This window comes from Myxine glutinosa, chromosome 10 (genome assembly GCF_964187855.1).
Source record: "Myxine glutinosa chromosome 10, kmMyxGlut1.1, whole genome shotgun sequence".
In the NCBI taxonomy this organism is placed as follows: Eukaryota; Metazoa; Chordata; class Myxini; order Myxiniformes; family Myxinidae; genus Myxine; species Myxine glutinosa.
In genome coordinates this window covers 95,211,154-95,234,785 of record NC_136270.1, presented here as the reverse complement: position 1 = coordinate 95,234,785, position 23,632 = coordinate 95,211,154, and the positions used below count along the sequence as shown (strand labels likewise).

The window sequence follows — 23,632 nt, the reverse complement described above, 5'->3', positions numbered from 1 at the left end:
CTGCTTGCCTTCATCGCGGGATGTGCTGTGACCGGGGAGAGCCACGCCGGGCGGGGCCGTTCCTGGATGACCAAGTCGGCACGTTCAGAGCAACTGAACATCATCCTACCTTCATTTCCCCCTTGTGAGTGTGATCGGGCCCATGTCTGGGATTTAGTATAAGACTGCTTAGTGTCTGTGCTTCTACCGATCATTGTACATAATAATAATTAAACCTGTGTTCTTCCTTTATTCGACCGTCTCATCTTTCCATCATTGACTAAGCGTGGTACGAATAGAACCGCTCTAATCGGGTTCCAATACTAGAAAACTGCAGACCACGTGGTATGCAATCCGCTCGGTGTACTCAAATTACACGTGGCTCGATTCCCCGCTTCTGCGGCGGCGCAGGTATTTATGTACGTGCGAGAATTGTCCCGAAACCCTACCTTGCGTTTGCCCGGGAGGGGCGCTTCAAGTCTCTCGGTTGCGCCGACCCAAAAAGGACAAGGGGCTTAATCTCCCCTTGGTAAGGGCAGGAAGGGCGGCGAAAACCATATATATATATACACACACACACACACACACACACACACACACACACACACACACACACACACACACACACACACACACACACACACACACACACACACACACACACACACACACACACACACACACACACGAAAAACGGGTGTGGTTAATACGCCGGAAAATACGGTAATAAAACATGTCAAAGTTAAATACTGAAAATGTTTTGAATAATTTACAGTCGTTGTTTAACTGCACAAACATGCATTCTTCCCTTTTGTCAAAATTAAAATATTCGCATTTCATTCTTGAACATCAAGCAGATTAATCAACGAGTACAGAAGTACTTCACATGTAGGGTTAGCACAGGAAAATAGAAAATACATCAGTTCTGAGCAATAATCTATACTAAAGACCCGTGTGGTAAACAGACTTCAATAGATTTTATAACAGCAAATTAGCAAGTACAATAAATGACAAAAACAAAAATGTTCGATTTCTTTTCCCTGAACTCACGTTTGTTGCACACCCAGAAAACATTGTTATCCAACAGTGCCAACCCCACCAATCTATGCAATCCAGAGTGCAGTGTATGCATCCCTTTGCCATTTACTCCAATGGAGCCGAGGATCCCCAACTCTGCAAGATAAACAAAATATTTTACAAATCAAAGTGCATGTGAAAATTGAAGGGTATATTAGATGTGGTTATAGCCATGGGTTTTGGGATCTACTACGAGGGGGTTTGCCTCGGTTCTTTCTTGACCCGAGGCCACCAGCACAGATAACTCCCAGCGGCTTGCTAATCAACCGAGTTGTTAGGGTTAGGGATAGCCAATTACTTGACCACGTGGCCCAGGGTCCTCCGTCTACTTACCGATTAACTGGATTCACATGGTTTCCCAGCCGGGGAACCCTTCCTTGCTTATGCACCAATCTCATCTTCAGATTTAATTGGATGCAGCCAAGCAAAACTGCCAATGCACACCAAACAGTCTGGAGCCAATGAGTTGGGGAAATAAAAACTCCAAGGCTATCTTTTATGTGGATGGTGATAGACCAATGAAGGAAAGGACAGGCACTGACAGATCGGAAAACAGTTCAATACGCCAGTGTTTCTTTGCAATGAGAATGTGGGGCCAAAACTAGCATACAGTGCAGTTCAAAGCACTTGAATGTGTGGCAATCAAGAAAAAGTTAAAAATAAAGTGTACAAGGGGGCAAAGTGCAAGAAATTAAAATGCACAGTAAAAAGGACAGACAAAGCTGAACTACACCAAACTACCTAGCTTATACAATTATCTATCTAAACACTACAAGGGCATGAAATCAGAATAATCTGCAGAAGGTCAAGAAAGTAAGATATAGCAGATCAAGGTGGTTTTGACCTTTGCTCACTGTGAGCCAGCGAGCTCATGCTAATTCGCTGAGGGAGGGGGGGGGTGTGTCAAAAGGAGGAATAGGAAGAAGATGGAAGGGAAGATGAGGTGCAAGGAGGAAACTGGAGAGGTGCATGTATGCAGGTATCCTTCTGAAAAAGAGGGTTTGTGGCAGTGCCTTCGTTGAGCTCCTGCATCCAAAGTGGACTATCAGATGAGAGATACAACACGTGAGGGAATTCTTAATGCTTGTGTGTAGCAATTTGCTTGGCCCTATTGAACGCGCCCTGCATGGCGCCTGAATCACTTGCTCATCCAGCGCTCCATCCCACCTTTTTGTATACTGACCAAGCCAAAAAGATCCTCAAAAATCCTCTAGTACGTCCAGAACATTTGTGCAGGGGTGGAGCTTTGATGTGGATCAAATGAGATGCTCGACATGGTTAGTAACATTTGTGTCAAGCCTATTGGTGTACACACAATCTACACAGGGTTGGGAGAGGAGTGAGGGTTGCGGGAGATGAGAGGAGGAGAAGTGAGGGTTGCGGGAGAGGAGAGGAGAGGAGAAGAGTAGGAGTGGGGGTTGTGGGAGATGAGGAGAGGAGAGGAGTGAGGGTTGGGGGAAGAGATACTGCACAAAGGGGTTTTACAAAATCGGTAAAAACCTCAAAGTCAAGATGTCGCAATGTCATACACATTTATGCCCATGGCATTCCTACTGGTGCCCCACTAATCAAATAAAATCAATCGGATGTCTGTCCAGGTTTTTTTTTTGGTTTTTTTATTATTATTATTATTATTATTTTATTTTTTTGCAAAGGCCACTGGGCCTGCAACCACCAAATTTGGCACACAAAGTTCGACCCAGGGATTGTCCCAAGGGTATTTCTATCCACCACCTCAGCTTTTAAAGATCACTAAAGCTCCCCAATACCTTTTTACATTCTTGGGAGATCAGATCCCTTAAAACCCCAAAGACCCTAAAAAGTCATAACACCCTCAAGACATTAAAAACCCAAAACCCCAAGACCCATTAAAACCCCCCAATACCCTTTAAGACCTGGAAGACCCTTAAAACCCCAAGCAATGCCAGGTAATGCTGCTAGCAGTCAGGAGTCACATGAAAGCAATCCTAAGCTGTCAGGAATCACACCACTCACTTCTAGCCAAAGAAATTGAAAAGTGACAATTTAAGCCCTTTGAGGTTTCAAACTACCGAAGTTCTTCGACAGCTGTGGACATACACAAGAATTCCAATGCATGCATGTACAGTGCATTCAGAAAGTATTCAGACCCCTTCACTTTTTTCACATGTTATGTTGCAGCCTCATGCTGAAATCGTTTAAATTCATTTTTTCCCTCATCAATCTACACTCAATACCCCATATAATGACAAAAAGAAAACATGACTTTAGAAAGTTTTGCAAATTTATTAAAAAGAAAAAAATGAAATATCACATTGACATAAGTATTCATACCCTTTGCTATGACACTTGAAATTGAGCTCAGGTGCCTCCCATTTCTCTTGATCTTTAAGATGTTTCTACATCTTGATTTGAGTCCACCTGTGGTAAATTCAATTGATTGGACATGATTTGGAAAGGCACACACCTGTCTATATACGGTCTCACAGCTGACAATGCATATCAGAGCAAAAACCAGGCCATGAGGTTGAAGGAACTGCCTGCAGAGCTCATAGACAGGATTGTGTCGGTGCACAGATCTGGGGAAGCCTACAAAAAAAAATTCTGCTGCATTGAAGGTTCCCAAGAGCACAGTGGCCTCCATAATTCTTAAATGGAAGAAGTTTGGAACAACCAGGACTCTTCCTCGAGCTGGCCGCCCGGCCAAACTGAGCAATCGGGGGAGAAGGGCCTTGGTAATAGAGGTGACCAAGAACCCGATTGTCACTCTAGCTGAGCTCCAGAGATCCTGTGTGGAGATGGGAGACTTCCAGAAGGACAACCATCCCTGCAACACTCCACAGATCTGGGCTTTATGGCAGAGTAGCCAGACGGAAGCCAAACAGTTCAATGTTGTTTTCATCAGACCACAGAATCTTGTTTCTCAGTCTGAGCGTCCTTTAGGTTCTTTTTTGCAAACTCCAAGCGGGCTTTCATGTGTCTTTCACTGAGGAGAGGCTTCCGTCTGGCCACTCTGCCATAAAGCCCAGATCGGTGGAGTGTTGCAGTGATGGTTCTCCTTCTGGAAGTTTCTCCCATCTCCACACAGGATCTCTGGAGCTCAGCCAGCGTGACCATCGGGTTCTTGGTCACCTCTTACCAAGGCCTTTCTCCCCCGATTGCTCAGTTTGGCCGGGCGGCCAGCTCTAGGAAGAGTCCTGGTTGTTATAAACTTCCCATTTAAGAATTATGGAGGCCACTGTGCTCTTGGGAACCTTCAATGCAACAGATTTTTTTTTTTTGTGGGCTTCCCTAGATCTGTGCCTCGACACAATCCTGTCTGAGCTCTGCAGGCAGTTCCTTCGACCTCATGGCTTGGTTTTTGCTCCGATATGCATTGTCATCTGTGAGACCTTATATAGACAGGTGTGTGCCTTTCCAAATCATGTCCAATCAATTGAATTTACCACAGGTGGACTCCAATCAAGGTGTAGAAACATCTCAAAGATGATCAAGAGAAATGGGAGGCACCTTAGCTAAATTTAAAGTGTCATAGCAAAGGGTATGAATACTTGTCAATCTGATATTTCAGTTTTTTCTTTTTTAGAAATGTGCAAAACTTTCTAAAATCCTGTTTTCTCTGTCATTATGGGGTATTGAGTGTAGATTGATGAGGGAAAAAAAAAGAATTTAAACGATTTCAGCAGAAGGCAGCAACACAACAAAATGTGAAAAAAGTGAAGGGGTCTGAACACTTTCTGAATGCACTGTATGTATGCATGTATGGCAATACCAATAGCAAAACTATAAACAAAGTGCAACCAAAACTCATCCTTTTGTGCTACACAGTTTTCTGCACAAGATTAAATATAGTTTAATTTTGTCTTTAGATTTGCTGCAGCTAAAGCTGCTTTGTACAAGTTTCCAGAACACTACCTCAACAATTAAATTTATATTACAGGAAATAGTTGATAAACCAGGAAGAAAGGAAAATTTTGCAGGAGCCAATCAATACAAAAATAGTCAATGCACATCCTCTACTTCCCAACAACTAGAACCCCATACATATCTGGAGGTACAATTGCTCAAAGTTCACTTAAGGCTTCTAATGGTAATTTTATTCTGGCAGGTAAACACTCATTAAAATATAATTTTTGCACAGAACTGCCTATACTCTATAATATGCCATTCCTAAATCAACAAATTTCACAATTGATACTTAGAAGCATCATCAACGAAAAATATATGTAGGGCCCTAATAGAAGGAAAGGAGAGAAGAAGAGGAGAAGAAAAAAAAAAAAAAAAAAAAAAAAAAAAAAGGTGCCCACCTGTCTCTGCCCAGAATAAAGTCTTCCCATCAGAATCCATTGCCAGGTGACTCGGTTTGTGGACAGAGTCAACCAACCAGCTTATTACCACATGTCTCTGCGTGCCATCAAGTAACATGCATTCAAACCAGGCACCCCGACTGCCATCTAGGTGTGGACCCCAGTCAGCCAGGCAAAGTCGTCCAGCATCGCCATTAACAGCCAGGGCCATTGGATGGTGTAGTCCTGAAGAAACAAGCAGCACAGGCTGTGCCTTCTGTACCTCAGATGAGTGCCGTGCCATTGCTTGTCCACTTGGGATGGCTGCCACTTCTAAAGTCGGTCGCCAAGCATGCAACCAGTACACATTTCCTCTGAGCTGATCAAATGCAAGGTCTTTCACTGCATGGCCTGCAACCAAACAAACTTGTTGAGCACCACTGAGATGATCAATTAAAACTTCCAAAAATAAAATAAAAAGGATTTTTTTTTTTTTTTTTTAACATCTCAATGAGCTGCATTCAATCTTTGCCCCAACATAATGTGGCTCATTGCCAAAACACCATGGATGTAAAGATAGTTGGTTACTCCAGCTGACATTCACCATGGAAGCGCTTTGCTTCAGGAGCTGCAGAATTAGCAAGATCCATTCGGAACCCTTCCACTGCACTAAGCAGGTCTCCAGCAGAGAATAGCAGCAGGTCTGACTTCCAGCCATAGGCCATTGAAGAGAGTTTGCCAAGTTCCAGCCAAGGTATTGCCAAGCGCAAAGTGGCTTCACCTGGTGTAAAGGACTTCGATGAGCTCTGAAGCAAAACCACCTACACAATGGGAAATGGGGCAAAGCAATAGTACAAGAAGTTACAAGAAGCATTAAGTGCCATGCAAGACAGAAACCATCTCTATTATTATTGAAAAAGGATAATCCACATGACTGAACACACCTGCATGATGGATGAATTTGTGGCGATCAGCAGGAAAGGGAGCTGGTGGGAGGACATGCACGACACCTTATCAGATGCCAACACTAGAGGTTGATGGCAAAGGCAGCTGGTTGCACCAGATTGCGTATTCACACAGCCTTGAGAGCAACTACTGTTCTCACAATTGTTGACTGCCACTGGCTGGAGAACAGGATGCACCACCTAAAACATCCAGGATTTTGGATGGGTGGGCAGAAGAGAAATTAAAATAGGTCTGGGATAATCACAAAACAAAAATTCAGCATCACTCCAAACTGGCAAGGTAGTGAATTCCAAAAAAAAAAAAAAATCCCAGCATGGCACACAAAGCTATTAGTCTCCTCACAAATATACAATACAATAATAGAATATTAAAATATATATATAAATAAATATTAAAAGTACATCTAAAAAAAATACAATAAAAATTGAAAATTCAGGAAACTTTGCTAAACCATTCAAAAACCAGATATATTTCAGCCTAACCATCCATGCAAATTTAAATATTATAACCTGTTGCCCTTTTTCACGAATCGACTTTTTAAATTTACATCCCAACTATGTTATACCATCCTAATGATAACTAACATTATCAAATCCTTGGCATAGATAGATCAACCTCACTTTACAAAGACACCACATTAGATCTGTAATAAAAACAAATTGATTAACAAAGGTGCAATATATTTGTAAAGATGCCAAAAAACTACAGCAAGTTCTTTAAAAATACCACCACTCCTACCTTCAGATACCTACCTGTAAGGCATACAATTTCTGTCTGAGTTCAACACCACGGGGCTTTCCTGTCAATTTATCAGCCTGCTGCAAGCTAGACAGACCAAGGTCAGCCCAAAACAAGGTATCCTCAAACAAAGTGAGAGCAAACGGACTTCGAGTGTTGGTAGTGGTTAAGGTCTGCAATACAACAGGCATCCTTCAGTGATGGCGACATCCCCTTATACTCGGAGGAAAAATTTAATTCACTCACGACTCACCCTGCGCATCAAGCCATTAACGTCGCAAGACTCCAAACGATCCATTTTGGCATCGCTCCAGTAAAGCCTCACTGCAGGTAAATCAAACACCAGGCTATTTGGCCAAGCCAAGTCAGAAGACACGATAACCACCCAGTTTTCCCCATCCATTGCAGATCGAGAAATTCTGGGATTGTCACCCCACTCTGAGAAGACCATGAATCTACACCCACAAGTGTCAGCATTACAATTGGACCAAGAAAAAGCACACAAATGTGAGCAACAGAGCAAAGTACAGTATATTAATTCAATCATGCTAAAGTAATCTGGAAATGGGGTGGGGAGAGTGGAGAAAGGTGAACTTATAAAAAAACCAAATCCAGGTCAGCCAAACATTTATGGACCAATGCTCGTTAGTTCTTGCATCTACAAAAAAAAAAAAAGTCAGTCTTGGTATGAGTCTCCTCTACAATTCCAAAACCATGAAACTTAGCGGCCCAAAACTTTGCATGCAGATAAAGGAAACTACACGGGAGTGCATGAATGAAAACTGAGTGTTTGGATAAATTTAAACCCCGTTTTGAAGGTAATTAACGGCCTTATTAAATTATAACAAAATCAGGCTTCATCATTGGTCATCCCACTCACCCTCACAGGGGTCTTAATAATCATTGTTTTGTCTGCTCAAAAAGGCCTCACCTTGGAACAAATTGTAATTGCTTCTGTACGATAGAACTTCATACGTACGAATCACTGGATACGTCTCTAATCACTTGCCAAGCAGCCATCAACCAATGTTTGCAAGCCATGGTGATAGTCGACAGCAGTGTAATTGACTGCTTTTTATTAAAAAATAAAAAGCCGTTTAAAAATAGACAGTTAAAGTGACATGGGATAAATAGAGTTACCATGTGTCTAGTTATATCCATGTGGTTCCCATGTGTTTTGATCCTTTTGTTCTGTGCTCTAGCTCTCCCACAAGCATTGACAATGTACAAAATAAAAACACTGAATTTCATTTCTACCTTAAGACCAAGGTTGCACCTCAATGGTATATTGGTACTACACGTTGAGGCGAGTTTTTTTTTTTTTTTTTGTTAATCTCAGTTTCGCAAAAGCTGCAACAAGTAATCATAAGACCAGGTTGTTGGGAAAGATCAGAGTTCAGGAAATGTCCAGACAGAACCATCTAGTATTTAAGAGTACTTTTTAAGAGCAAGGGGGCTTTTGCTGGAAAAAAATGAAAGGGGGAAAGAAAAGAAAAAAAAAATCCAGTGAAAGCCAGTCACCAGCCAGTTGCTTTGTACAACACCTGTGCTGGGGTGCTTCATGTAACGGCTTGTGCACAGCACCTTCTGTAATTTCAGACTACACCCACCTGCCTGTTGGGCATAGAGTGTAAAAGCTCAAAGCTTTGTGATATTGATCTTCTTGAAATAGAGTTCAAGGCCAAGTGTTTTGTGCAGTCAACTACGACTCCAATCTTATTTGGCAATGCAGCCAAATAAGCATCAAAGTAAAAAGAAATATATATATATATAAAAGCATACATTACCCAAGGTTTGCACAAAGTGTCAGAGCATGCGGTTGTTGCAAATCTCCTTCCAGGACCACGTATTCTTCACCCAATACAAAACCTTTTTGGGAATCATTTCCATGCACTCTGGCAACCATTACACGATGCATCACAGTGTTTGTCCAGTACAAGTTATGACCCACCCAGTCCATTGCCATATCCTCCACCAACAACCCTGGAAATGTGGTGGGAGGGATTCAAAAACATGCATATTGTCGATTTATTAATTGAACTACATAAATTTCAAAAGATTAAAAATTGCAACATATGAGTATATGCAAATTCCTTTCCTAGAATGAAAAACTACACCTGAGCATTAATCTTCATGATTCTGCATAGCTTTGCAGCACCAAATGGTGCCACTGCCACACCTTTTATATAACTCTCCTCCACTGCCCTCTATAACCCCAGCCAACTCTCCACCATTTTACATGAATCACATAATCTTCCTATGTCAGCCAAGATCTACCTCTTCCTCCTTCAACCCATCCACTCTGCCATTCTGTTCATCCATCCATCCATACCAGGTGCCCTCAGGTCATCAATCAACCCTCCACTTCTGCAATCCTCCTGACCGTTTGTCTTCAGACCATAAACGTAGGCCAGTATCAAGACAGAACTTTCCCTTTCAATTACCTTCATATTTCCTGTCTGCCACAAATCCCTCATGCACCCACCTTTATAGAGCATCTCCCCCCACCCCCTCTGGACTACCATCCTCAGTAACTGTTCCACTCAAATTTGCTACTCTGCCAGACCTAAGACCAAGTTTAAAAGATTTTTTTTTTACTGTAATACCATATTTAAAAATCAACATTTCCTGTTCATGTTGAATTGCGAAAGATGATGGGAATAGAGCCGGTTATTGATGCTGTGAAGAGAAACAGGTTGAGATGGTTTGGTCATGTGTTGAGGAAGGATGAAAGTGACTGGTTGAGAAGAGTGATAGAAATTAATGTAGAAGGAAGTAGAGGACGGGGAAGACCGAGAAAGACTTGGCTAAAGATGGAAGAAGAAATGCGGGCAAGGGGGTTAACAAGGAGAGATGCAGAAAATAGGGCAAAATGGAGAAGATCGTCATGGGGACCGCAAGGCTAAACCCCGCTCTAGCAGGGAAAATGGCCTTAAAATGCCTGTTGTTGTTGTCTAGCTTAGATGAGAATCATCAAATATGGGATACTGGAATAACATGCAACCTCAACACAAGACAATCAAGCGAGTTCAAACAACTAAATCACAAGTCAAGCCATTACAAACACCCACCTGTGGCTACAATGCCATTGCCAGAGCCATTGATACTTGCCCACCCAAGTCTGCCTCCTTTCTGCTCATACCACATCACAATTCCAATTTGCCAGTCAAAATCCAAGGCCAAAACCACATGATGGGCCAAAGAAACCAAAGCTGTGTCAGGACCCTTGGGAAGATGCTGCATGAGCAAACCCTCATGACATGAGAACATCAGGATTGCATCAGGACCTAAGGAGAGTGCAAAATATGCAGGAAGAAAATTCTACCACTTCACCTGGATAAACCACTCAGTTGAAGGGTCTCACAAACATATTGTTCATCATTGTTGACAGCTCAAGACAAAATGCAGAATCAGGCTGCACACCTGTAGCACGGCATGTGCGGTTGTTGCTTTGTAGTTCATATCCAGACTGGCAGGAGCAGAAAAATTCACCAGGTGTGTTAACACATCTCTGGGAACAAACTGGGAGCTTGGCCCCACATTCATCCACATCAGCACATGTCAACTCGTCCACATCAAGTGCAAAACCCAAAGGGCAAGTGCAGAGCTGGCGGATTGCAAATGCCAAATTTTACTACTTGTGATAAAATAAAAAATTACATCGACCAAAAATATCACTTGGAACTTGCAAGTAATCATTTTGTTTCCACAAGCCTGCATAGGCTCCAGCAGCATTTAGTAGTAGTCGTACCATCCCCAAACTAGAGATTTCAATTTAAACGTTACCACTTACGCTTCCAGTTGGTGTAGCATGGCAGGTGTGAGAGCAAACGCCACGAGAGCACATTTCCTGGCTCTTCCGGCAGTATTGACCCTCATCAATATCACCAGGGCAGTCAGTCACATTGTCACACAAAAAAGACCACTTCAGGCAGTTGCCAGGACTGCATTCAAAGGAATCCACAGGACATGGTACAACTGCAGAATTAAGAGAACAAAAAAATAGAAGCATGTGGGAAAAAATAAATAAAAGCATGCAAGTTTTTATGCAATGTATGAATTCTCAAATTTGGGTAAAAGGTAGATCCTATAATGCTGCTTACTTTAATTATTTTTTAAAAGACCGAAAGTCTCACAGCGGCATAGTCAGGCTTGTTTGATACTTTAGTTGGAGGATAGTATGACCTGGGTGGGGATACCAGATAGCAAATAATGCAAGTATTAAATTATTTTAAAGTAATCCAAGTCTCTCGGGTCTAGGCTGTCACAATATAAGTGAGATCGCGTTGAGACACTGGTTTATTCTATGTTTAGTCAACAATGAACCAACCATACACTGCTTAAACCTATAAACTTTGCAATAACGACAAAGGGATTGCAGAGTTATTAGTCCCCTACCGGTGTACACCGGAGGGGAGTATAGGTTTGCACGGTCAGTCAGTCAGTCTGTCTGTCAGTCCATCATGCAAAGAACAGTTTTCCGGACTTTTTTTCTAAACGCTTAATGCTAATGATTTCAAACTTGGCACATGGTTTCCTCATGATAAGTTACAGGTCAAGTTCGAACTTCGACGTTTCGATCATTTTTAACAAAGTTATGGCACTTTGAACTTTGGTAATTCTTATAATTCTGATGATCCTTAACTCAGTGCCATTTTAAGTTTTAACTTCCTTTAAAAAAGATTTTCTCCGCAATAGGACCGATTGAGATAAAATTTTCACCATATGATGGACTCGGTCTGTAGAATATTTTAATGGTAATGACGTTACAGGTCACGTGGTTCAGCCGCCATATTGTTTTTCGTGAAAACACAAAAACCCCTTTTTCTCTGCAACGGCTGAAGAGATCGAGGCCAAACTTTGCAGGCAGAATCGCATACCCATGACAAACAAAAAAGTCAGTGAGCATGACGTCATGCATCACATGGTTTCAGTTATGACGTTTTTAGGCATGAACCTTCAAAAGCAAAGCTCCTCCCTCATTTTTGATCCAATCGAGGGGAAACTTCACATCTGTTCAGCACTAAAATGTCCTTTTGGAATTTGCGATAGGGCACGTGGTTTGGCAGATATCGTTAATTAAACGAAAAAAAATTTTTTTTAATGGATATCTCTTGTTTATTCTCGAGTTCTCCTCAAGCGCACTGTGCATCCTCAGCCTAGTCTCGCGAACGTCAACAGCATGACAGTGCATGCTTTCCGGAGGGGTGGAGCCAAGCCGAGCAACATATATATATATACACATCGATCATTGATCGTGAACCGAAAAATATAATAAATTACTGATGGTTTCAGAGTTATGACGTTTTTAAGCATGAACCTTTAAAACCGAGCCCCTCCCTCATTTTTGATCCAATCGAGGGGAAACTTCACAGATCTGTTCAGCATGTCAGTCTATCAAAATGTCCTTTTGGAATTTGCGATAGGGCAAGTGGTTTGGCAGATATCGTTAATTAAACAGAGGAAAAAAAAGAAAAAAGGATCTCTTGAATCGCTGGTACCTCAGACCGTGAGTTGGTAATAATTTATATAATTCACACAGTGAAATACGTGCAGGCCGCTGCACAGAGCGACCTTGCGGGCTTATCAACGAGGCGAGGCGTGACATGTCTCAGCATACCTCAGATAAAGTTTGAAAACCAGCATCAACCATTCATAATCGATCATTTTTGACAAAGTTATGGCACTTTGAACTTTGGTAGGTGACATGTATTGCAGCGCAATACTCAGAATGCTTGTTATATTTACTATATTAGTATCAACGCTATTATTACAAAAACACTGCTGTATTAATAAACCTAGGCTACTTTGTCTAAAACAGCCTGAAGGTGAGGCATGAAGGCACAAAGCTCAAGGCCTATATGTACCATGTTGTTTTAGTAAGAGCCATAACGTCTATGCTTTCGATATTTGATGGTTATTTTAATCGGATTGTTTGCGTTTCACACAAAATGAAAAATGTAAAGGTATAGCATGGCGATTGTGATACATGACAGGTTCAACGATATGTTTGGCCAGAACAGCACAGAAATCAAAATGGCGGTGTGGAGTGGAGCCCCCATTTCTTGCATGGTTTTAAAAGCTGTGCATGCACGCAAAGCTCAACATTCATCCAGAAGGGCACAATACCAAAGATGCATTTTAAATGTATAAATATATACATGTAATCAGTTTCGTTGAACACCGTATCACTGTCAAGCTTGAGAATAATGGTGCACCATTAGCCCTGGAGGTATTATGAAGAACAGGGATGAAATAAATAGCAGCACCATGAAAGATGAGTATTCCAGAACCAGTGCATTTAAACAGGTTCCAATTGCAAAGCCATCTGAAGTCCAAATAACAAAATACACAAGCTTCCACTTGGCTATTCCAAGCTTTAGTTGACATGTAAAGAAGATTTGATGATTAAAGGGTCCTGGAAGAAGCCGCCGTACTGAACCCTTCATTGTGTCCAGAAGAGGATGCAAAAAATGTTTGGGATGTTCCAATTCTGAATTTAAGCAAAACTGAAAATAAACGTTTCCAAAGTTCTAAACCAAGGAATCGAGAGAGTACAAAGATATGCAGCATATGGGAGATATCCTGAAGCAAACTGGTCACCACAATTGGGTCAATTCCTGTGTCCACTGCTGAATGCGAACGGACATGGCTTTAGTGCGATGAACCCTATTCTGCCCAATCAGAGAAGCCAATTGCATGTCAGCACTCAACAGCATGCCGTTTATTTCAATTAACAGGCCTAACCTTGACACAGCTGAGAAATATGCAGAATTGTGGATTAAAGTATGACACCACACGACTGAGTACAACTTTACAGGAAGTAAGGAGGAGGAAACGATATTCAACCATAACAAACTTCTGTTAGAATGTTGCTCCACTCCAATTGACAATCACGTTGATGACCCAATGAGCTATACTGGACAGGTCTAACCAAATTAGGCAGGTCAGAGGGTAGGGGACAGACGAAGTAGGGTCAAAACCTAGAGTAAAGCTCAATGCTAAAAATTCTGATTTTGGCAGCAGGGCCTCAGTAGTTGAAATGGCGAAGCAGGCATAGGGCACTTGTTACCCGGCATTTCAACGATATAATTCAACATGAAAAAGAAAAATTATTTCATCCAAAATGCCCACCAAATCTTCATTTAACATTACAGGTTTAGATACTGAAAAAACGCCTCACCACATTTGACTTCATCACTTCCATCACGACAGTCTTTCTCCTCATCACAAAACCAAGCTTCTGGAATGCATTGACCATGTTCAATGCAAGACCACTCACTTTCCCGGCAATTTTTATCAACATCTTGACAGTCCTGCAGAGCAAGGTTAAACAAACAAAAAAAAAACAATCCATGAAATACTAGCTAGCATTTATAGTGCAGGTCTGACACCAAGTAGATGCATTTTATATTCATCTCAAGCCCACCTTCTCATCAGAGCCATCAGGACAATCCTCAATACCATCACACTTTAGTGCTGCATGAATGCAATCCTGAAGGCCACTTCCCACGTCTGTGCTTCCTCCACAGCGCCACTCACCATAGCCACACTCTGAAGATAAGGATAAAACGTTATTGGCTTCCTTTTGGACAATTCATTCAAATGAGCTAGATTTAAGCTGCAGCATTTGACCACCTCATTACAGTAGAGTTGTAAGAAAACCTGCTAAATGTATTGCAAAACAGGCCACCAAATAAGCTACTCTGCACCCCTACTCGATACACGAGAGGTGCACCCTAAAACCAAAAACGCCCAAGCACACGAGCTTACACAACCTCCCCACTGGCCTTAAATACCAACATCTTGCAAACTTTAAACCAGTCTCGATCAGGTCAACTTCCCCTTTATCGTTGGAATACTCAATTTCTAGTTGATGCAGCATTTGTAACAGCAAGTAATTGTTAACTAAGTATCGAAAGGTCGTTACACTTTACGGAGAAATTAAAATGCTGAATTTTAACCAAATTTTGATACGAGGATATTTTGCATGGTCTAAAACAGAATTGTGGTCACTTGCAGGTTCGTTGCCCACCTGTTGCCAAAAGCAGGTCAAGTTTAGAACGAGTTCCCTATCCCTCACATCCTTCCCTCCCTTCATTTTCCTGGATCCATGCCTGCAGAGAAAAGGGCTATTTTTTAATGCCTCCGCCCCCAAAGGTGGCCAGAGGCATGTTTTGTGGTTGTCCAGCCGTCCATCTGGGCCAAACCTCATTTTTCTCAGCAACATGCCCAATTAAGACGAAACTCAGGGCTCAGGTTAAGTGACACCTGTAGAACGTTTCTAATGATAATTGTGCCATCAAAGGTCATGTGGCATGGCAGCCATCTTGAATAAAATACAAATTAAAATAATTTCTCAGAAACCACCGAATGGAAAAATTTGAAATTTGCCACTGTCAAGTACTCCCAATGTGGAACAAAAGCATGTTAATTATGACATCAGTGAAGTGGTATACCTGCCATAAATGTTTTAATTGAATGCCTCATCCTAAAAATCTGAAATTGCATGCACATGACCAAGGACTCATTTGGCTTGAAATATTATATTTATGACACCATAGGTCAGAGTGGCAGCCATATTGGATTGAAGGGACATATATATATATATATATATATATATATATATATATATATATATATATATATATATATATATATATATATATCTCTCTCAAACAGCTTACCCTATTGATGCGATACTTTACAAATGTCATCTGGCATGTGGTTTATAGCAGTAATATTTAAGCTTGAAAGCAGATATATAAATAAATAAATATAAATTAAAAAAAACTCAAACTGCTTCACCAATACATGCGAAACCTGTCATGTTTGGTAAAAATAAATGTGATAGTTGAAAACAGTTGGAGATTTAAACGAAACTTGTTTATTTTCCGACAGTCAAGGGCATATACCCGGTCATGGATGTGGTGCGTTACGGATTCGTCACTTCCGTTGTTGTGGTTCTCATCCACTGTAAACATTTTTGGTTGCATGTACTATTATTGTTGTCGTTTGAGTGAAATAGAGTTTACTATTTTCAAAAGGTAAAAGGAGTTAATGCTTTAAATGAAACCAGAACCGGACGACGAAGAGGAAGAAGAGGAAAAGAAGGCGGAGCGAGTGAGTCGGACAAGAAAGCCAAGGTGCTTCGAGGTCTTGAGCAAACGTTGGCGAACGACGGTCACGAGTGAACTCTGGGTTTCCTGGGAAAGGGATTCCTGCGATAGAGTTATCGCTGTGACAGATAAACCTGCGTGACAGGTTTTGCGGTCGATTCCGAAGAGAATCGTTGGAGGCCGTTACGTCTCGAGTACAGCCCGTTGGCCATTTTGACTCGCGCCCGCTTTTTGCATCACTCCAGGTTTTTCACCTCGCTTCAACCATTTCCACCACATCTAGATGTTAAATTGGTGTGTGTGTAATGTGGCTTTTGAGTGGGAAATCTGTGGTTCGCCGATTGGGAGCCGTCGAACGTCCATAACCTGAAGGTGTGATTTCTCCGTCGCTTCTTGAGGACACCTTCGCCCATCTTTGGCAGTGTGACTGTCAACCGGGCAGGATTCTGGTCTCGATACAACATCGTTCTGATGATCATCGGAGCGGATAGACTTTGGCTTGAAGCCAGAACCAACTTTGGCTTGATGCCGGAATAGAGACATTGGGAATGTTCTTGTTTCACTCACTTGGAGCACAGCGAGTTACCTTGTACGAACTGATGGTACCATCATAGGAAGGATATTGGTTGTACAATTGATTACTATTGTTATTGTACTGTTATTCTTGTGTGACCTTAATACAATACTTGTTGGTAACAATTGGTGTGGTTTCACCATTGATCTTTCACATACAGAATAACATCTTTCTGCCGTGACTCCTTTCGGGGCTCGGAGGTACACCGTGACCGGGGTTTGGGGAGGAGCACGTAACAGGAAGCATATTGGCGCCGGTCGCATTGCTCAAAATGTTAATTTTTCTTTATTATTACTTTCAAAATCGAAGATTTTTCAAGAATATTGGTCAGTTGGGTTTGTTATTCTGACTTGGCACAAAAAAAATTTTTTAGACAAGTACGTTGATCACTCATGTTTGTGTGTGTTTGTCCGCTCACTTATACCCACCTACAGGTCACAATTTTAAACCGGTCTTCACAAAACTTCACCAAATGGTAGTGTTTGTGGTCAGACAAAATGCTATACATTTGAGGTCAAAAGGTCAATATAGGCCAATGGTCAACCACTTTTTGTCAGATTTCTACAATCCTCAATTTTCATCTGATCGATTTGGAATTTGAATGGGAATTTCATATCAGCGAACTTAATTCAACCACAAACTATTTTTGAGATAAACATAGGGCAAAGATCAACCACTTTTTTACGAATTCCTAAAATACTCAATTTCTATCCGATTGACTTTAAATCTGAATATGATTTGCATATCATCTTACTGAAACCAACCACCAATTATTTTTTGAGGTCAACATCGGCCAAAAGGTCAATACAGGACAAATTTCTGAAACTGTCAATTTACATCCGATTAACCTCAAATTTGAAGACTATTTGCATAGCAGGTCATTGAATTCAACAATTATTTTTGAGGTCAAAAGGAGTGCCATTCTATTTTGTTCTGTTTTGCAAAGTGTCGCTTTGTGATTTTTCATTTGTTTGTCTGTCGCCTTCAGGTCACAATTCTAAACCAATCATCATGAAACTTCACCAAGTAGTAGAGGTCGTCACAGTTAAGCCTATCAATATTGGTCAAAGGTCATCTGGAGGTTAAATGACTAAAAATCGCCATTTTTCATCAGACTAAAATCATTTGTATAACGTCACCAAATTGGAAAACCAACTATTTGAGGTCAAAAGGTCAAACTTCCAAAATCAATTTTCATCTGAAAAATCGTCATCTTTAACCCTATTGGCCCGAACGTTGATCAAGATCATCAATTTTACCTTATATATGGAGTTGTGAACCTTCTATATCGAGTACTAGCAGGAGTAACCAGCGTTGCCAGGCGACGGGGGGGGGGGGGGGGGGGGGGGAGGGAGGCTGGAGAGAGAGGGTTGAGGAAGGGGAAATATGAAATATATACAACATACATATTTGGGGGGGAGGGGGGGTTTGACAAGCTCCTCCGTTTGAGGAGCGGGGAAGGGACAGAGGAAAAATTTACCCGTGCAAAGAGTGCTTTAACCTCGGTGTTGCCCTGGGATAAAAGGAAATTGTAATACCCTCTGCCACCATCACCAGGTGGTGCTACACGGTACACATTAACATCGATAATTTACGCTCCTCTCCTGGTCCCCAACACCCCCCCGCGGCCACAGCCTGTGTTACCCCCCCCCCCCCCCCCCTCAGACAAAGTTGTATTTGTACCCCGAGTAAAGTTTAAGTATTTATAGCTGGAATATAGCTTGATTTATAGCGTTGCTCAAGCAAAAAATAGAAACATTAACACATTTGAAACGCAGGCAAATATAATGGAAAAGCAATTACATCCAAATCAGAATCCACCACAAATGTCAAAACATCATTTTACCTTCTTGTTGAATATATGCTGCGGAATGTGCCACTGATCACGTTTCAGTAAAGTACGATGACGGCAGGAAGAAGGACTACCACCAACTTTGACCGCTTCTGGAATTGTTTTATTACTCGTGTTCAAATGTCTGGTAATGGTGTCTCTGACTCTCTTGAAAATCCTCTATCTCTTTGCTGACGACTCTACTCTGTCGCTCCATTCTTCATCCCTCAGATCGGCAGTCTGCAGCCTCCTCACTCTCTGCAGACCTTGACAAAATCAGACTGGGCAAACAAGTGCAACATGTCTTTCAATCCTGACAAATCTCACACTCTTACGATGTCTCTCCGAAAAGACCGACTGGACAACCCTCCCATCCACTTTCTGAATAATCCTCTCCAAGAAGTTCTGTCACTCAAGCTTTTGGGTCTCACTATCTGCCATGATCTTTCCTGGAAAAACCACATTTCAAATCTGGCCTCCAAAGCCAGTCACCGACTGGGCATCCTCCGTCGTGCGAAGTCCTTCCTTGGCACACCTGAGCTCCTCACCACATACAAGGCTTTCATCCGCAGCTCAATGGAATACTGCTCTCCCCTCTGGGCTGGTGCTCCTGCCTCACACCAAGCTCGCCTTCACGCTGTTGAAACCAAAGCATTCAGAATCATTGGAATCTCCCGCGATGAAGCTAACTCCAAGGGCCTCTCACTCACTCACCGCAGGCAGGTTGGTGGTCTTTCCGTCTTCTACCGACTCCTCTGGCCTTGCCCCCCCCCCCCCCAGCTCTCTGGGCTCTGTCCCGCAAATATTCCTACAGGTCGCACAAGATCTGCCTGCAACCCTCTTTTGGTTAAACTGCCAAAATCAAGACTCTCTGCTCACCTTCACTCCTTCATGCCTCTTTTCTCCCACCTCTGGAACAAACTCCCTCACTCTCTTCAATCCCACTCCACCCTTCAAGTCTTTAAAACAGCTGTTCACCACCATCTCTTATCATCCCCCATCCAAAACCTTGATCCTTTCTACCCCCGCTAATTTCACCCCAATTCCACTTTTTGAAATACCAACTTGTCCTGGAAGTCCTTGGTGTCCTTTATACTTCTCCCTCCCCCCCCCCCTTCCCATGCCTCCTCCCCCCGGGCCCTCTCCCTTCCACACATCTCCCTGCTCTCGGATGTTGTGGTTGTGTGCTTCCCCTTTTCTCCCTATCTTGTCTTCCGCTCCCTCTTTTTGTGTATTTTGTTTGTCTGGTCGATTTGTTTGTGAAGTAAATGTTAGCTCTTTCACGAGCCTCGATTCAGTATACAAAAAAAAAAAAAAAAAAAAAGGTTTTGTATTTATTTATTAGAATGTGTACTTGTATATAACTGTCAATCAAAAATGCTTCGGCACAATAGAGCGATTTGTTCTTTTAAATCCCAAAAAACGAAAAAAAAAATTTCTTCAAATTGTTTTTTTTTGTTTTTGCCTAAAACACTCACAGGCACTCAGTGATGAATCTCTGAAAGTTTGACGAAGATACGTTCAGCCATCTCTGAGAAAAATGGCAACACACCAACGGCTTATATAGTAGATTAGCATTTCAGACATTTTATCCCTGAAAGGCCATTTGGGTACCCGATACATTTGCCTCTGACCGTCCTTTATTGACCAAGGGGGCAGGCGCAGGAGGGGACCTGGAGAATTACAAGATTGTGAGGCAAGGAGTGGGAAGTGAAATATTTTTGGACAATGGGGGACATTAAAGCCTGTATACATAGGGCCTCATTACAAGCCTATTCACAAGTCCAACAATATTTGCTTACTCAGAATAGGTGTTTAACATGGCAACATTCAAAAATGCAAACCATACTGACAGTCCAGAATAATCTGGCAAAATACTTCTATATGGGGGAAATACATATTCACTAACCACAGCCCTTTTCATCTTGACCATCATCACAATCAGGTGTGCCATCGCAGCGCCATTCAGCAGGAATGCAAAAATCACCACCATTGCAGCGGAAGTCACAGGGATCCACATTTCCACAATCAACCTCATCTGAACCATCTGCACATTGGACCACACCATCACATCTGCGTGATGAAGGTACACAAACTGAACCATCTTCGCATCGGAATGCATCTGGGTGGGACAAAACAGGGCTTTAGCAGAAAAATCTGGTTAATAAAACTGCCAACTTGATAGATTCCACTTTGGTAGAGAAGACTGGTTACTCAGATGAGGTTAAAAAATATATATATAAAAAATCGGCCAATACTTTTTTCTTTTTTTTTCTTTTTTCTTTTTTTTATTATTATTATTATTATTATTATTAAGAGACTATCTTTATTGCAACCAAAAAAAAACAAACTTAAGTTAACGAAGTGACATGCAAGCATTTATTTCTGGGCAAAACAAATCAGATTAAAAGAGAAAGCAAAAATAGGAGACTTTCAAAAACAAGAAAAATCCATGACACCCCTCTCCCTCTGCAGAAGAAACTATACCAGCAACGTTGCAGTCAATGAAGCAATCCCTTTCATCAGAACCATCTTTGCAGTCAGCCTCACCATCACAAACATAAATTTGTGGCACACAATGGCTTTTGTCCAAGCACGGAATTTCATCTGTCCAGCAAACCAGGGCTGATCATACAAGAGTGGGGAAGTGGGGTTAAAATAGTCTTCAATCAACATTAGTAAGAAACCAAGCAATGCTCTTGATTAGATACTGTATAACCAAGTTGATGCAATCAGCTGGTCATTTCACCAAAAAGGATATAGCAACTGACACTATTTGAAAACAACGTGCTCGAAACAAACCGAGGCCGTATTTATAAAGCAAAATATTAATAAACGATGAAAGGAAGAGTCCTAAAGTTGCTGCATTCGAGAAGCGTTAAGCACAATATAACAGATTATCCTTTGACCAGAAATTTGCAGTGATCAAATATTGGAAGCACAAACTCAAGGTGCATTTACCTACAGCATATGCAATGGTTTTAACAAATGTATAATTTGCACAACACCAGATGGTACCAACTGCTGCCAAACACTAGTGATGGTTGATAGAGGTTTCAAGAAAGTCTGAGCAGTCAGTCAACACCACATTGGTTGCATCCACTGAGTTCTCTGGAGTCTAATATGGGACTGACCACACGGCATTGCAGCTTGTGCCGGTGGAATGTTGCCCGGGCAGCAGCTTCGATAAGAAACAAACGTCATAGAAGAAATACGATAGTACTAATTAGAGCAGTGGATTCTTTAGGTAATCTTGAGAAAAACGCCATGGGCATAAAAGAAGCCCCTTTATATGGTACTAGCAGGGACCCGTGGAACAGAGTTCCACGGAAAACCCTCCCTTTGTTTGGGCAGTGCATAGGCAATTAGTATAGTATCAATAGGTCATTGCGGTACAATTTATTATATTCAATGATAAAAGTCCTTCTTGGCCATTGGCAATAATATTGTGGGTTCTGAAATACACCGCTTTAATAAAGAATGTTACTTACAGTATTATTGGCCTATACGTAGTCGTTCGAAAACCCATGACACGTATGCTTTCGATAACATTTTAACATTCTCGCGTTGTTTGTGTTTCACACTAAATGAAAAACAAAGGTAGATCGCATAGCGATTGTGATATGACATTTAACCTCCAGTAACGATGAAGGGATTATTGTTAGGATTAGATTTACTATAATATTAGCGTTACGTTATTATTATTATGAAAACGATACGACTAATAAGAAACAGAAGCCAATTCCTTATCCCACGGTTATCAGTACCGTGCACCGCTTACAATAGATTCATAAACCAAACCGCTTCAATCCAGTAACCTTTCAGTGACAATGTTACGAATATATTTACACTACAATTATTAACGTTATTGTTGCGGTTTTGTGGTTTTGTAATAAAGGGTAATTTTCCCCTCTTAGTTTAGTTACACTACAACATGTAGCCTCACTTAAAGCTCAGTTATTTCTTAGTAAATGTAAGCGTAGACCTTTCCTGTGTTAGTTTTGCGTTGAGTAGGCCAATGGAAATTAGGTGCCTTTACGATGCCTCGATTGTTTTTGGTTTTGGCACGAAATACCACGAGGCTGGCCTGAACAAGTCGATCAAGGCCAAAGGAAGGCTGAGGAGGAGCCGACGGTAAGAACGAGCTGCCAATCAGGGCTCAAGGGGAGTGGCTTACTGCTGCGGCAAGAGGCGGGGTTTGGAACATTCGATGCAGGCTAGGGCGTGGCAATATAACCCTGTGCCCGGAGCACCCACCTCAGTTGAGTTCGGGGACGGCAGGTCAGTGGTGAGAAGGGATGTGCTTAGTTCAGTTCTCAGTTGAGCTGGAGTCAGATCCCCGAGGAGTGCAGACGAGTCGCGCTGTGTGAGTTACGAGTTGAGACCGGAACATCAGTTGTATTAATCGCGCTGTGAAAGACAGCCGCACCGGGCCACAGACGTGCGTATTACCTTCTGCCTGCCTTTGCCGAGATACGCGCCGCAAGGATTTTCCCGCCTGCCTGCCTTCGCCGGGATGTGCGGTGACTGCCAGAGGGCCACGACCGGGTGAGCTGTTCCTGGAGCGACTGAAGCAGGGGAGTTCAACGCGCGAACATTCTCCATCCATGTGCCTGTGTGTAAGTGGGCCCATTGTCTGGGATTTTAAGTAAGACTGCTTAAGACTGCCCTGTGTCTCTTCTTCTTCTACCATTGTACATTGTGTAAATAATAATTAAATCTGTTATTCCTTTGATTCGACAGTTTCGTCCCTTCCATCATTGACTTAGCATGGTACGAATTAGATCGCTCTGATTGGGTGCCAATAGCAAGGTAACAGCACAGACAACGTGGTACGCCATCCGCACGGGTGTACTCAATTACGCGTGGTTCGTGCGAGACTCTATCCCCGCTGCCGCGGTGGCGTGGGTACTTCGGTACATGTGAAAATTGTCCCGAGACCCTTTTCCACGTCTGCCCGGAAGTGGCGACTGTCTCGCGGTTCAAAGACCCAAGGAGAACAAGGGGCTTAATCTCCCCTTGGTAAGGGAACGGGCTTCGCAAAACCGTAATTGTTATTATTACGAAAAAGTTACTTTATTGA

At 42.1% G+C, this 23,632-nt stretch overlaps 1 protein-coding gene across 2 annotated transcripts in view; it reads right to left on the bottom strand.

Annotated features, from left to right (window-relative positions):
• LOC137433413 (vitellogenin receptor-like) overlaps nucleotides 1-23,632 on the bottom strand; it is a 36,886-nt gene that overhangs the window by 7,951 nt on the left and 5,303 nt on the right. For both annotated transcript variants that reach the window (XR_013624781.1, XM_078785913.1), the window contains exons 4-17: nucleotides 21,037-21,174; nucleotides 20,459-20,671; nucleotides 14,455-14,579; nucleotides 14,209-14,341; nucleotides 10,819-11,003; nucleotides 10,449-10,632; nucleotides 10,097-10,312; nucleotides 8,813-9,008; nucleotides 7,279-7,480; nucleotides 7,040-7,198; nucleotides 6,266-6,466; nucleotides 5,926-6,142; nucleotides 5,343-5,732; nucleotides 1,030-1,152 (exon numbers count right to left, since the gene is read on the bottom strand). Coding sequence is in view for 1 of the 2 variants with exons in the window: in XM_078785913.1 (XP_078642039.1) it covers nucleotides 1,030-1,152; nucleotides 5,343-5,732; nucleotides 5,926-6,142; nucleotides 6,266-6,466; nucleotides 7,040-7,198; nucleotides 7,279-7,480; nucleotides 8,813-9,008; nucleotides 10,097-10,312; nucleotides 10,449-10,632; nucleotides 10,819-11,003; nucleotides 14,209-14,341; nucleotides 14,455-14,579; nucleotides 20,459-20,671; nucleotides 21,037-21,174 (2,682 nt within the window). In the remaining variant the exon portion in view is untranslated. The remainder of the gene's footprint in view (nucleotides 1-1,029; nucleotides 1,153-5,342; nucleotides 5,733-5,925; nucleotides 6,143-6,265; nucleotides 6,467-7,039; nucleotides 7,199-7,278; nucleotides 7,481-8,812; nucleotides 9,009-10,096; nucleotides 10,313-10,448; nucleotides 10,633-10,818; nucleotides 11,004-14,208; nucleotides 14,342-14,454; nucleotides 14,580-20,458; nucleotides 20,672-21,036; nucleotides 21,175-23,632) is intronic.